Genomic DNA, 15,566 nt, shown 5'->3' on the forward strand with positions numbered 1-15,566 from the left:
ACTGAACTAACTACAGCATTGCCTAACTCTGCTTGCAGAGGAATGTCTTAGCTACGCAGTAGAACGAAAGCATCTAAAAGTGATAGGAACCCTTGCAACAAAAAGTCATGCAGGTTTGAGAGTGCAGTTACATTTATCATGCTTCCTTCAACCTATCCTGACAAACCTTCAACTCTTGGAATGCACTTTGTTTTAAAATCCCATATTTCTTAAGTGGTCATTAAAGTAGAAGTTGGAGCATTTGTCATATTGTATCTGGTGAAGAGTACAAAGCACCACTGCCAGACACAGCAGGCTTACCTGATGGTGTGGGAACTAAACCTTGGTGACCCAATCAAATCAGATACTTTAGATTGAAAACAACTGCATTTATATAGTGCCTTTAACATAGGAATATGTCCCAATGGGCTTCACAGAGGCATAATTAGACAAAATGCACATCCACAAAAGAAGACGATATTAGGAGGGGTAACCAAAAGCTTTTTCAAAGAGGTGGGTTTTAAGGAGTGTCTTAATGGAGGAGACGGAGGTTTTTTAGGGAGGGAATTTCAGAGTGTGGGGCCTATTTAGCTGAAGGCACAGCCCCCAACGGTGGGGCGAAGGAGGGAGGCAAAATGCCAGTCAGAAGAACAGAGAGTTTGGGGAGGAGGAGGTTTGTAGGGCTGGAGGAGATTTTAGATATAGGGAGGGGCAAGGCTATGAACGGATTTAAACACAAGGATGAGACATTTAAATTGGGCGACCAGGAGCCAAAGTAGGTCAGTGAGGACAGGGGTGATAGGTGAGCGAGACATGGCGCAAAATGGAATTTGGGCAGCAAAGTTTTGGATGAGTTGAAGTTTACAGAGGGTGAAAATTGGAAAGCAGGCCAGGTGAATGTTAGAACATTCAAGTCTGGAGGTGACAGAGGCATGGATGAGGGTTTCGGTAGCAATTGGGCTGAGGAAGGGGCAGAGGCGGGCACTCTGTGATGGAGAGTATATAGATCGGAAGCTCAGCTTAGATTTCAGCCTGAAACAGTGGCCAGGAATGGGATTGATGGAAAGGGTTCTGCGTTTGTGGCAGGGGCCAAAGATGATGGCCTTAGTCTTTCCGATGTTTAACTGGAGGAAGTTGCTGCTCATCCACTACTGGATATTGGACAAGAAGTCTGACAACACAGAGGAAGCAGAAGGTTCGAGAGAGGTGGTGGAGAGGTAGCACTGCTAATGGTAAAACTAAGAAATTCTGCCATCTGATTGGCCATTTCAAACCCAAACTATGACACCAGATCCCACATTTCTGGGTCCTGGGTGGCCAAGGCAATCTATCACAGAGTGTTGATAGGTTAAGATGCAGTTTAGTGGCAATGTAGGTGCAGAGAAGTTGCTCCAAAAAATTCAACCATAGCCTTTGAAAATTGTTCATCCCAGAAGTATAGACCAGGCCTGGAAAATTACACTTACTGACTAGTCTGGAGCAAGTTCCTCTCCAGTTTTTATGAACTGAAAAAGAAACCAAGTTTGTGAACTTGCAAATCAAACATAGATGTAAGCATGTTATTTAACCCAGACTATGAGCATAGAATTTGAGGGTATGAATATCAAATTAACAAGTTTCAATCAAAATTTGAGACTAAGAGACATTTTTCCACACAAAGTTGTGAATCTGTGGAATGGACTCCCAGATAAAGGATTAAATAATGTCTCGATTACAGCTTTAAAAATAAGCTGAATGAACATCTGGCTTGGAACGGGACTCAAGGTTATAAGAACAAGTACAGACAGAAAAATCTGAATGCCATGTGGAACGTTGTTTTTTGAGCTGCTGGCAGCATGGAGATGTCATGTCAAGGAAGGGAACTGATTATAAATAAATAAAACACGCAAGTTTAGATAAATATTCTAGAGTTTTGCTCGATTTGCCTTTGGCACAGGGAGAAGACCCCTTCTTCAATGGATAAATTAGTTGGACAGAGTCCATGATCAGGAGGATTGTACACTGCCTGTGGAAGTGGACTTGATGGTCCAAATGGCATGTTCTCATTTTCTTATGTTCTTCAGGAGAATTTCTCCATTTCTAATCTTTTTTCGGTTTCTTTCTCACTGTTCTTGCTGCATAACAGGGCCTTTTGAGTCTCTATCCTATTTTAGTAACTGTTTTATTCAAGGTGAAGCTTGGGTATTACCTTCATCTGGTTAAAGTCCAAATCACTTCTTTTAGTTTAGATAAGTGAAAAAAATTACTTGTGAACAGCAAGTAATTTTAGCACTTTCCAAGTCTGATACTTGCACTCTGCATCCTCCAATCTCAGCCTCTGAGCACAGAAATTCACGAATTCATAAAGTTTCATGCTTAGGGCTGACTTTCACTGAGGTATTGATTAAGACATCAATGGAAGGATACGTTTATCGTACAAATGGATTGAACCCAGATGTCAGAAATGTCGAGATGGCAAGGGTAGCAATAAATGTTGCCAGCTGGCTTAGGTAATGCTCAAAAGAATTCCCTTAATATATGCCCTCATCATTCTTAAATAAATAAATGTGTTTACCCGTCTTGCATACCAAGCGTTAAAGGGCAAATACAAAGTATAAAATTGTCAGAGGACAGATATGAAAAATATAGCAGCAAAAGACAATATTAATACCACTGTTTCAGTAGTTAATTTACTTAAATTGCCAACACGGAGTTGGCAAAGCTTTCATTTTTATACATAACAAAAAACAATATCAAGGTTCTTACAACAAATTTGTAATGATGAAAACAGTAAGAATTTGGTCAAGATGAAAATAAAGCATGCTCGTATCTAGAAGACAGGTATGAATGTGTTCCTGTGCCAAAGCCTTTCAATGAGCAGAACTAGAATGTTTATTTTGCAGCAAAAGGCTGTTTCTGTTTTTGTTTTCTTTTACATTCACATAACGGTGTCTTCAACAGCTGAAAGAAGTGTGGTTCAAATGGACGAACAAAAGTCAAGTATGATTGGTTTCTTTGTATAGTCACTGTGCCTGCAATATATAACAGTAAGGAAAAGAAACCAAGAAAAAAAAGCATTTGTCAATAGAGTTAACTCGATAACATTGCAATAATAGTAAAAATTGATAGATGCAACTATGGAATCACCTTCCAGGATATTGGAAACCTGATATTTGACGTAGTTAAATAAATCTCCAAACATGAAATGGCACTCAAATGCTCTGAGTTTATCCAATGAGTACCCGAATCATACAGATCAAGAAAGCCCCAGGTTTGATCCCCATTCTGTGGTGAGTTAGCTAATCTCAGTCAGGGGTGATGGTGGTAAGGGTGAATTCGCTTCAGTGCCCCCAAGCTAAGGATGTGGTTCATTATTACTATCAGTGACCCTTGCTGGAAATGTGCATACTTGGACTGTAAATGAGGACAAGATTGGTCTAGGCTGCAATGACCCAGAGGACAATGGCCTAGAAATTCAGAGGCATGCATTTTACATGCTTGAATGGTGAAGACCGAGGCGCCCTTGATATTGGGCCTCGGGCCTCATTGCAATGGAGCCGGAAAGGCGCAAACAGCCAGCCGGTGATGAAGAGATGAAGATCTGGCTTTGCAGCGGCCCTCAGTTAAGTGAAGCGGGGGGAGGGGAGTCAGGATCGGAGGCTATGGGGGTGAGAATAGGAAGCCAGATATCAGGAGTGGCGGCGAGCTTTTGTTAAATGTGGGGTTGGGAGGAGCACTCCTGCTACTCCCGGTTCCACACCCAGGTAACTAAATGTGAAAAACTTACCGTGTAGGTCGCAGGCGGTCCCAAGGTCTGGTTTTACTGAGTGCAGCCGGTGCTGGCGCTGGCTGCCTCAGCGCAAACCAATCTTGAAGTGGGGCCTCAAACAGGCGAAAGGCCCCTTATTTGCACATGCAAAGAGCCTGACGTCTGCTTCAGTTGTGGGGCCTGGACGTCTATTTTTTTCCTTTCCCAATATGGCGGGTAACACACTTCCGGCCAGAAATGCATGCGCGTGCTTCCTGAGATATGGGGGGGCTTAGTAGGCCAATTAGCGCCCAAAAAACAGGAGTTATGCGGCTGAACTTATAGGCCAGTAACTGTGAAGGCTCAGACATAAATAATGGTCATTGGGCGAGGTACCAGATGGTGACTGTTACCCATGGAATCACAGCCCAATAAGGAGTCAAACAAAGGAAATGGAGAAATTGTTATGATAAAGTACAAAATTAGGCCTACAAGAGATCCCAACTCTGGTTTGACTGTGGAAAAATAAATATTGTGTAGACTTATCATAAATCATATATAGCATGTTGATAAAAATGTGTGCTGATGAATGCATGTGTGAAAACATGTCTTGACATTTAAATTGTATCCTTGTGAATATATAAACAGAATTAACAGAGAATTCAATATCTGTAGCTTTGATAGTTTTACAGTCTATCCAAAATCACAAACCAAATGAAGGGAATAACCATTGCAATCAGTAATTAGTGTCATAGTATCATACAGCACAGAAGGAGGCCATTCATGTCTGCGCCGGCTCTTCGAAAGAGTATCCAATTAGTCCCATTCCTCTGCTCTTTCCCCACAGCCCTGTAATTTTTTTCCCTTCAAGTAATTATCCAATTCCCTTTTGAAAGTTACCATTGAATCTGCTTAGGGTTGCCAACTCTCCAGGGTTGTCCTGGAATCTCTAGGAATTAAAGATTAATCTCCTGGTCACTTCTACAAGCAACCCAGGAGAAAAATCATAGGGGCATAAAAAGAAATTGTGTGTTTTTTCATATTCTTTGAACACATTAGTTATAAAGATGTTGGCAATGGGAAAAAAGGCTGTTTGACTTAGTCAAGAATCATCCAATCAGGTATTGAAGAGTCGGTCAGTCAGCTTTCCAATTGGTGTGGAAAGGGCATGCGCCGCGAGGATGGACATTTCGGGTGACCAACGGCGGGAGTTTAGGGGTCATGTGATGAAACCTCCAGGAATTCGTCCATCCACAGTTGGCAACCCCAATGGCAATGGCTGTTGTTGTATTTTAGATACTATAACTTATGCACATGACATTTACTGGCCATGATTACTTACTTGAGTTATTTTACACCTTCCATATTCCGCTTTAACCTGCAACAAGATAAAACATTTTGACAAAACTCTGTATGGTTGAGATGGTTTAGCCAGCTCTCTGTTCCAGACAAATATCCTTGTTCTGTTCAGGAAGGTGACCTGCTCTGCACCAGCTTACATGAAAATCTTATCTCCCTTGTTGCAGGTCATTTACAGATCCAAATAATGTAAAGGCACAAATTCAACCTTGCTGAAACAAATTCTAATCACAGACACTCTCTGGCTGATACCAGTTTAAGTGATATTATAAAGAGAGATGCTCAGATCTCAAGCAGATGGACCCTTGTTGCTCTCAGCACTCGAGGATGAATACCACCTATCTGTGGCGATTTATTTGTTTTGAACCCATTTAGGCTGTCTCAATGATTACACTTGGGATATCTTTGTTTGGAGAGAGCACGTTGCTCATGCCTTTACCTTATGTTTCTTCGGGTCGCAACCGCAACATTTTTGGACTTTGCATTCCCAGTGGGAAGCCTGTACTTTTATGCGCGGATGTTAAACCCGGAAATAAGGCCAGATTGCGGTCATGACCCAAAAAACAACTATTTTCAACTCCCACCCACCCCCAACCCACCCGTTTTTGGGGTTTAAAATCACCCCAAATATACCACTTGCCATGCTCCACCATGTCTGATATGTATTGATAGTGCAACAGAATGTATACTGCAATTATATAACATGTAGCAGTTTGAAAAAAAGCAGTGAACTGCTACTGAAGCAGTGAATTGACAAGATGGTGCAAACTATGGAAGGAACTACAACAAGTTCATTGAAGAGGATGGAATTTGTTTTGCCGATTTTGCCCTATCTTCCTGATGTGATCATCAGTGGCTAGTGTGTCTGTAACATCCACACTATGCAAGGACTGACACAGCAAGCCCTTCTGAGTTACAGTATAATGAATGCATGTTCCCAGCACCATCCAAAAAGAAACACCATTTGGAGTTGGAGGGATGTCTTACTGCTAGGTGACCAGGGATGCCAAGACAAGGCTATTTGTCTAACGCCAATGCACCACATTATGAGACCATAAATTTAGAATTCTAATGAAGCGAGATCAAGTAAGGAAGAAGCTAATCAACTATCTAGAGAACTGAGCAACAGCAAACAATAGTAAGGGTCCCTGCAACATTAGCAGCCTGGATACATAACATGATGGTGCCTATCAAAAATACACATGTCTGGTATCGACAGCAATATTTGAAGTAGATTTTATTTAATTTTGTATTGGATGTTACTGCATTTTATTAGGAATTTACATTGAAAAATAAATTGCACCACTTTGGATTTGTGATTGTGCACCATTTACGCTGTGAAGTTAGACAAAATGGAAAATTTATAAATAGGTATGACTAAGAAAATACAGTAACTGGAAACATAAAGTTTGTTAAGCTACATGAATAAATGCAGTCCCCCACAAAATAGCTGCACACGTGGAGATAAACATATTTTTGTCTTAGAATCCACAGAAGCATAACTGCTTATTCATAAAACATTATTTTGATTTGAAGAAAAAAAATCTGTAGTGAACCAGCAAGTTTGGTGATTTAACATAATTTCTAGTCAAACTCACAGAATCCATAATTTGGGATCAAATTAGTGAGCATTTGGAACTGCATGAGATAATCAAGGACAGCCAGCAAGAATTTGATAAAGACATGGTCAGTTTGACAAATTTAAAAGAGTTGTTTGAAGAAGCAACTGACCCTATAAAGGTAATGTAGTATTTATGGATTTTAGAAGGCATTTGACAAGAAGGTTTGTTACTAAAATTTAGGCATTTGGCAGAAGAGAAAATATAGCAGCATGAATAGAAAGTTGGATACTGCTGCACAGGAAATAAAGGGTCGGGATTAATGGGTGTTGCTTGGTTTGGAGAAGGGTTGGTGGTGATGTACCCGGGGGTCAGTGCTGGGTCCAATTTTGTTCTTGATATGTAAAAATGATAAGGAACATTATATTGAAATTTGATAATGATACAAAAGTAGGGGGTTTGGAAAAATATGAGGCAGACTGCAAAAGACATTAGGGGGGTGTATGGCAGGTGGCAAATGCAATTTAACGCGAAGAAGAGTGAGGTGATGCATTTTGGAAGGAAAAACAAGGAATGGGAGTATACACTCAACGGAAAGATGCTGAAGGATCTGGAAGAAGAGACTGAAGGGTGCAAATACATTGCCCTAGAAATTGTAATGCACCCGAAAACATGTGTGCAGGGGCTGGGGTGTGTGCTGCATGTGCTGTTCACATGGCTGCTGGGAGCACGTGAAATTGGTGTTGACAGCTCATTATAATGGGTCAGGCATGCAGCCAGCGCTACCTATGCTGCTTATGACTGGGTGCCTGGAAACCAGGCATCTCTGATACCACTTAAAGGCAACCAGCACCTCTTAAAGGGGAGATACATTTTGATTGCAGACAGGAGAGAATGCTTGCAAAGAAAGAAATGGCTGCAAGACCAGTAGATTTGGCACCCAGGTTCTCTGATACTGCTTTGGAGGCCCTGGTCCAGGTGGTGGACAGGAGGATGGAGATTCTGTTCAGTCTGGGGGATGGGGAAGGGAATCAGAAAGCCCTCCAAGCAACACCTCTGTCGCCAATGGTAAGAGGTGGCTGAGGAGCTCAATGCCAGGGGCTTAGCTCCCAGAATGTACTCTGGGTGGGGGACTTCAATGTCCATCACCAAGATTGGCTCGGTAGCACCACTACTGACCGAGCTGGCCGAGTCCTGAAGGACATAGCTGCCAGACTGGGCCTGCGGCAGGTGGTGAGCGAACCAACACGAGGGAAAAACTTACTTGACCTCGTCCTTACCAATCTACCTGTCGCAAATGCATCTGTCCAAGACATTATTGGTAGGAGTAACCACCGCACAGTCCTCGTGGAGACGAAGTCCCGTCTTCGCACTGAGGATACCATCCAACGTGTTGGGTGGCATTACTAAATGGGATAGATTCAGAACAGATCTAGCAGCTCAAAACTGGGCATCCATGAGGTGCTGTGGGCCATCAGCAGCAGCAGAATTGTATTCGAGCACAATCTGTAACCTTATGGCCTGCATATTCCTCACTCTACCATTACCAACAAGCCGGGGATCAACCCTGGTTCAATGAGGAATGTAGAAGAGCATGCCAGGAGCAGCACCAGGCGTACCTAAAAATGAGGTGCCAACCTGGTGAAGCTACAACTCAGGGCTACATGCATGCTAAACAGCGGAAGCAACATGTTATAGACAGAGCTAAGCGATTCCACAACCAACTGATCAGATCAAAGCTCTGCAGTCCTGCCACATCCAGTCGTGAATGGTGGTGGACAATTAAACAACTAACGGGAGGAGGAGGCTCTGTAAACATCCCCATCCTCAATGATGGCAGAGCCCAGCACGTGAGTGCAAAAGACAAGGCTGAAGCATTTGCAACCATCTTCAGCCAGAAGGGCCGAGTGGATGATCCATCTCGGCCGCCTCCCGATATCCCCACCATCACAGAAGCCAGTCTTCAGCCAATTTGATTCACTCCTCGTGATATCAAGAAACAGCTGAGTGCACTGGATACAGCAAAGGCTATGGGCCCCGACAACATCCCGGCTGTAGTGCTGAAGTCTTGCGCTCCAGAACTAGCCGCGCCTCTAGCCAAGCTGTTCCAGTACAGCTACAACACTGGCATCTACCCGACAATGTGGAAAATTGCCCAGGTATGTCCTGTCCACAAAAAGCAGGACAAATCCAATCCGGCCAATTACCGCCCCATCAGTCTACTCTCAATCATCAGCAAAGTGCTGGAAGGTGTCGTTGACAGTGCTATCAAGCGGCCCTTACTCACCAATAACCTGCTCACCGATGCTCAATTTGGGTTCCGCCAGGACCACTCGGCTCCAGACCTCATCACAGCCTTGGTCCAAACTTGGACAAAAGAGCTGAATTCCAGAGGTGAGGTGGAACTCCCTTCCTAACCACTGTGGGAGAACCTTCACCACACGGACTGCAGCGGTTCAAGAAGGCGGCTCACCACCACCTTTTCAATGGCAATTAGGGATGGGTAATAAATGCCGGCCTCGCCGGTGACGCCCACATCCCATGAACGAATAAAAAAAAGGACATGACTGTAATATCAAAAAAAGTTTAATGTCCTCACCAGTGTTGTCACGATAAGAATCCTACCTCTCACCTGAACTACTCTCTCCTCATTCCTGCACCACCTGCAGCCCTACTACTCACAACACTCCCTTGTCCCACTTCCCTTCACTCTCCTACAATCACTGCTCCACATTTCATTCCACCTCCTTCTTCTCCTACTCACAAACTCTGTACCTCCTACTCTCAGCACTATTGTAACCCTCGCCTCACATCTTGCACACAACTTCTGCACAATTTACCATGACAGACACATTCTCCAAAACAGTTCACAAGACTGTCACCTGCACACTCCCTTCTTTCTTGCAGGGAAGGTCACACATAGCACGAAGCAGCAGACGGCAACGGGAGAAGCCAAAGGCCATCTGCAGACCCTCTCCGCACTTGAGGAGGATGTGCTGGACATTAGTGGGACTAATTGCATAGCTCTTTTAAAGAGCCAGCAGAAACATGATGGGCCAAATGGCCTCTTTTTGTGCTGTAATATTCTATGATCCTATGATCATGGCTGTGGCGAGTGGCAACGATGAAAGAGACGTCGCACAGGGTCTGTTCACAACTTACCCTCTTTTTCCCTTCTCACTTCTATCTCGTCCTACACACTCTGCATGACAAACCACAGCTGCTTTCAGCCGTTACTCATCTCTCTTTGCTCACCCTTCACACTAAAAGCTAAGCCTTGTCCCTTTCGTTCATTTTAGGTGCTGAAAATGTCGAGGACCATGTGCCAGTGCAGGAAGAGGGCAGCCTTCCTGAACATGCAGTGTCACTCGATCTGACCATAGCAAGCACCACCTCAGAGACTGGCATCACAGGTACTTTAGAGAGTAGGCTGGAGGAGGTGTCTTCACATGGTGAATCACTGGGCACAAGTATGCAGGAGCTTGGGCGGGGGATAGGACACCACAGGTGCCAGCTCGCCAGAGGGTGAGATCACATATTAACTCTGCTGCAGAAGACTTAGATGTTGATTTCGAGGGCCCAGGCTACCTAAGAATGCTGATGGGCATACACCAGGAAATACAAGGTGCACTGGGCAACCTGCCAGCAAGTCTGTGCACAATGGCTCAGAATCATTGAAGGAATCCAGGTCCAACTTGTGTCGGGGCTTCGTGCACTGAACGGAGACTATTCTGTCCAACATAGAGCAAGTGGTCAGCTCCATGAACACGACAGTGGGGCCCAACATGATGGAGTGTCTGTTGACAGCTTCCATGGCAGCTCACACTACTGCAATGGAAACTCAGACAGCTGCCATCTTGGATGTGGTGGCCAATGTTGACAGGGGCTTCCAAAGCATCACATCACTTCTGCACACTGTTCTCGCGCAGTGCCATTGGAGTGCTGAGGCGCAGTCCCAGGAGAGTAGACATGGCTTCATGGGAGAGGCACCTGCTGTTCTCTCTCAGGATGACAGCATGACTGCTTCCCCACCACCCACTCCACCAGTACCCTCGTCAGTGCCACGTAGCTAGCTGGGCTAGACTGCCCGGTCCACGTCGAGATACTGCAGTCTTTAACCTGACAATTCAGAAGGCCTACAGCTGCTTGAGGTCACCCACCACAGTCTTCTGAAGTGTCCTCAATGGAAACTCAGCAGCCCTCCACCTCACAGGCGTAGCCACAGGGGATACAACTTTTAGGAGCATTAGGTTAGGTATTCGACCACACAAGACAGGCTATAGGGGGTTGCACAAGGGTGATTCTTATTTATTCCAGTTAACAATTCTTCAAATATAAAGTGAGTTGTTGATGTAAAATTTCTGTTTTCTGGATTTAATGTTGGTGTTCATATTTGTTGTCAGTTAAGGGCAAGACTCATTAGGCTGGACTGAATGAAAACAATTGGATGGTGTAGTAAGGACAGTGGTGATAAGGATTGCGGGACTGTTGGTGTATTGGGAATGGGAGGGATAGTTCAGGTGAAACACTCTTGGATGAGTGGTTCTCTGAGAAATTTGGCAGCTGAAGACACAGGTGGTCGATGCTGCTCCTAGTCTTCCTCTTCTTTGCGCTGCTCTTTCTGCTCCTCCATTTCTTGCTGCCCAGGTGGTGGTGAAGACTGGTCCCACTGTATAGCAAAGTTATCCAACATGCAGCCAACCACCACAAATCTCGAAACACGGCTATGAACTATAGAACTCTTCCCAAATGGTTCAGGCAACGGAAGCATTGCTTGAGCGTGTACCGTGTTAGGCACTGGAGAAGACCAATTTCACAAAAGAGTCCTACAGCCAGCGTAGGTTAAATATTATAATGAGCTTACTGAATTATTTTGGCTTGTGCCCTGGACGCCTGTGGGGCAGCTCAATCCAATCATAGCGGGCAGAAAAGTTCCGATGCCGGACTGGTGTGCACGGGCTGCCAGCCATATTGGATCCTTTGGCGCTTGTTATAGGCTTGACAAATGGGTGCGGCACGATCAAATTTCTAGTCCATAGTTCCTAGCTAATGCGAATGCAGGTAGATAAGGCTGTAAAAACAGCCAATAGCATTTGTGGCTTATAAATAGGGGCTTGGAGTGCAAGTGCAAAAAGGTCATCATAAATTTCTAGGAGACAATGTTTAGGCCACAGCTAGTTTCTTTTGTGCTGTCTGCAACCCATTAAAGCCATCGAGCATGTATAGCATAGAATCAGTGGGATGATATCAGGGATAAGAAACTATTGTTATGAGGAGAGATATGGGGACTATTTCCACTGGTGCAGGTAAGGTTAAGAGGAGGTTTAATTGAGGTTTTAAAAAAAATTATGAAGAGTTTGATAGGATGTATCGGGAAAGGCTATTTACTCTGGTTGGGAAGTCAATGAAGAAGGCTCATTAATTTAAAATTGTCACTAAGTGTGGAGAGCATTTAGGAGAAAATTCTTTATGCAGAGAATTAGAGCATGGAATATTTTGCTACAAAGGGTAATTGAGGCAGAGACCACCACATCTTTTAAAGGAACATTACATAAACATTTGAAGCAGAGAAAGATGTAGGGTTTTGAGAACAGAACAAAGTGATGGGATTATTTTGGAATGCTCTAGCTTGGTAGTTGGTAATACAAGATTGGCTGAATGGCCTATTTCTGCACTGTAAATTTCCATGGTCAGGTTCAGCCAACCAATCCAGTTATGCTTGGGCATCACACATCTTTCTCTGCAGGTGCTGGTTCATTGGTGCAGATTGATTTCATTTATTGAATGTCAACATTTCCACATAACACAAAATTAAGCAACATTTAAAGAAGAAATATTCATGGAAAAGCCTCAAGCTCAGTCTGATTCTACTTTTTTTATGTACTTACCCCTTTCTTTTCCATTCTGCAGCTTCTCTGCTTCCTCCTCATCCTCACACCCTTCATCTGCTAAAAGAATAGAGCAGGTAAGTGACAGTGCTCTGTCAGATAGCAGTTGCCTATACAGTGAAATCAGCCCTGCTTAGTCACATTGAACAAGTAGTCACTTGATCAAAACAAGACAGTGGTTCTCAGGTTTCTTTAAGAACTTTAATAAAAAATCATTAAAATTGACAAAATGATTGAGTTTTCAGGTTAGACTTCAACATTTTTCAACATTGATTCAGCAACTGTTAAGGGACCAGAGGAGAAAACTTCCTCCTCTGTGTTAGGTGTAGCTAAGTCCTAACAGTGTTTTTAAAGAATCCATTTACAATTTCGCTATGCCCAGTGCACAGAGGATAGCTCCCACTGTGTCATTTAATTCTGAAAGGTTTACTGCAGGTGTGAGACTTGATAAACAATCCAGTTAATAACGTTTCTATAGCAAGACCAAGCTTTTACAATAAGAGTTCATCTGATTTGGATAATATATCAGAAAGGGTAAACAGCAGCAAGTATTCATTCCAAAGGAGGAGCTTTATTACATATAATTACATAGAATGTGCAGCACAGAAACAGGCCATTCGGCCAAACTTGTCCATGTCGCTGTTAATGCTCCACATGAGCCTCCTCCCACCCTAATTCATGTAACCGTATCAGCATAACATTCCAATCCTTTCTTCCTCATGTGCTTATCTAGCTTCCCCTTAAATGCATCTCTGCCATTTGCCTCAACTACTCCTTGTGGTAGCACGTTCCACATTCTAACCACTCTGGGTTAAGAAGTTTATATGGGTAAGACCCTCATTGTACTGTAGAAACTGTAGAGCGTGTGAGCCTCAAACAGGATCCTATTCACTACCTCAGAAAGGGTAGCTCCAAGTAGAGTTGATTGTCCCTGGCAGTGATCTGTAGGACCATTGTCATTCTCCCCACTCACCGAGGGCAGCTTTTAGCAATTGGGCATGAATGTGTCCCGCATTTATTGCCCTTCCATTAGCCAGACCGTGCAGTGAGGACTCTGCTGGTTCATAGAATCATAGAATCATAGAAGTTTACAACATGGAAACAGGCCCTTCGGCCCAACATGTCCATGTCGCCCAGTTTATACCACTAAGCTAGTCCCAATTGCCTGCACTTGGCCCATATCCCTCTATACCCATCTTACCCATGTAACTGTCCAAATGCTTTTTGAAAGACAAAATTGTACCCGCCTCTACTACTGCCTCTGGCAGCTCGTTCCAGACACTCACCACCCTTTGAGTGAAAAAATTGCCCCTCTGGACCCTTTTGTATCTCTCCCCTCTCACCTTAAATCTATGCCCCCTCGTTATAGACTCCCCTACCTTTGGGAAAAGATTTTGACTATCTACCTTATCTATGCCCCTCATTATTTTATAGACTTCTATAAGATCACCCCTAAACCTCTTACTCTCCAGGGAAAAAAATAAATAAAGGGTCAATGAGGTCTTCTATCTGTACAGCACACTCCACAGGATTTTCCAATCGCTATGCAGATGAATCCTTCTGCAAGTTGGGTCAAATGCTAAATCAATGTCATTCTTTCTCTAGAAAGAATCTGTTCACAATCTCAGCAGCCTATTTGACCTTTATCCTACTTTTAATAGCTTACTTAGACCAGACTAATAGTGCAGTTCCTTTATTGTGCTGAAACTTAGTTATGCTGACACACATATAAAGTTTAAATGATATAAACTCCAGTGTTAGTTTATTTGGATACATCATCTTTTTGTTGGTGGGACGTGGCGGGGTGGGGGAGGGGAGAATTGAAGCGATTCAAACTTGGGTATTTGAAAAGCCGAAACCTAACGCCAATGTCAGGAACAATGCAACCCACTACATGAGGTACGGATGTGGCTGCTGTACCATCTTTTTCCAGGAAGGGACTTGCCACGACAGCTACTGGAAGGCACGGCCTAGAGGCATGTGCTCAAGTATCCGGGATTCAATGCCTGCCGTGATTGGGTTGCAGAGAGGCAAGCCAGGGCTGCTGAAGCTCTTCACTTCCCATTGGTGGATTCATTGCATAATGGGTATGTATGTGCCCATCCTATAGTCAGGAGGATGGTAGCAATCCACTCACAGATTTTATGGTGAGTTGCTCTGCTCACCATGCTGCTCATTCGAGGTTACTGGTACCTGCTGTGAATCTAGCGAGGGCTCAAACCCGTGCTTGTCAATGAACAACCAGTGACTATGCTCATGAGAGTTGGGAGGGAGAGGCACGTGAAACTTCTTTAGAGTAAAGGAGCTTGAAGATAATACGCCTGGTGACAGAAGGTTGGAACTAAATCAACCTTCTTTGGCAAACTTTCAATATCTGAGCACTCCAGATGGTGTGATGGTCCCTTGCAGGCAAATGGTCTGCTGATATTTGCTATTTCAGTTCACACATGAAGAGCGGCCGTTTGGGTGAGGTACAGAGGGTGATAATCACCCATGGAATAATATCCAACAAAAGGTCACTACCTTCAGCGAGGAGGAAATTGGCAGATGAAGAAAATATAAATTTCAAAACAAACACAAAAAAGCTCAATTTGTTATTGCACTCAGTTACAGATGGCAGACAAGTGTATGATGGTGGAAAACGGTGACCACCATTCATATTTTGTTTCACTTTTTTTTTAAAGAGACAGGCAATTCTGAACCTGAAGTGTATTAACAAATGAACCACAAAATAGGTCACCTTGATCCAGAAATGTAGATCACCATCTCTGCTGGTTGCATAAAAGCTTCAGTGGAGCTCGTATCAGCCTTGGTTCAAGTGCTCGCACTCTCACCTTGGAGTCACATGGTTGCGGGTTCGAGCCCCACTCTAGAGATTACATAATCCAGGCTGCCTCTTCAGTGCAGTACTGAGGGAATGCTGTGGAGGTACCATCTTTCCAATGAGATGCTAAAACTTAGGTTCTGTCTACCCTCTCAGGTGGATGTAAAATATCCTTTTCTTGCTCGAGTAGTGCAATGGATAAGTGACCTGGTCAACATTTGTCCCTCAAC

General features: G+C 43.8%; 1 protein-coding gene across 12 annotated transcripts in view; it reads right to left on the minus strand.

Annotated features, from left to right (window-relative positions):
- Positions 1-1,869: 1,869 nt before the first annotated feature.
- LOC137321765 (dystrobrevin beta-like) overlaps positions 1,870-15,566 on the minus strand; it is a 534,882-nt gene continuing 521,185 nt past the window's right edge. For 11 of the 12 annotated variants that reach the window (XM_067984400.1, XM_067984401.1, XM_067984410.1 and 8 more), the window contains 3 exons: positions 12,513-12,572; positions 5,049-5,084; positions 1,870-2,990 (listed from right to left, as the gene is read on the minus strand). In XM_067984400.1, coding sequence (XP_067840501.1) covers positions 5,080-5,084; positions 12,513-12,572 — 65 coding nt within the window. In that variant the 3' untranslated portion in view covers positions 1,870-2,990; positions 5,049-5,079. The remainder of the gene's footprint in view (positions 2,991-5,048; positions 5,085-12,512; positions 12,573-15,566) is intronic. The other variant, XM_067984399.1, reaches the window with a different exon arrangement.

The sequence above is a fragment of the Heptranchias perlo genome, chromosome 5, assembly GCF_035084215.1.
Source record: "Heptranchias perlo isolate sHepPer1 chromosome 5, sHepPer1.hap1, whole genome shotgun sequence".
NCBI classification, from domain to species: domain Eukaryota; kingdom Metazoa; phylum Chordata; class Chondrichthyes; order Hexanchiformes; family Hexanchidae; genus Heptranchias; species Heptranchias perlo.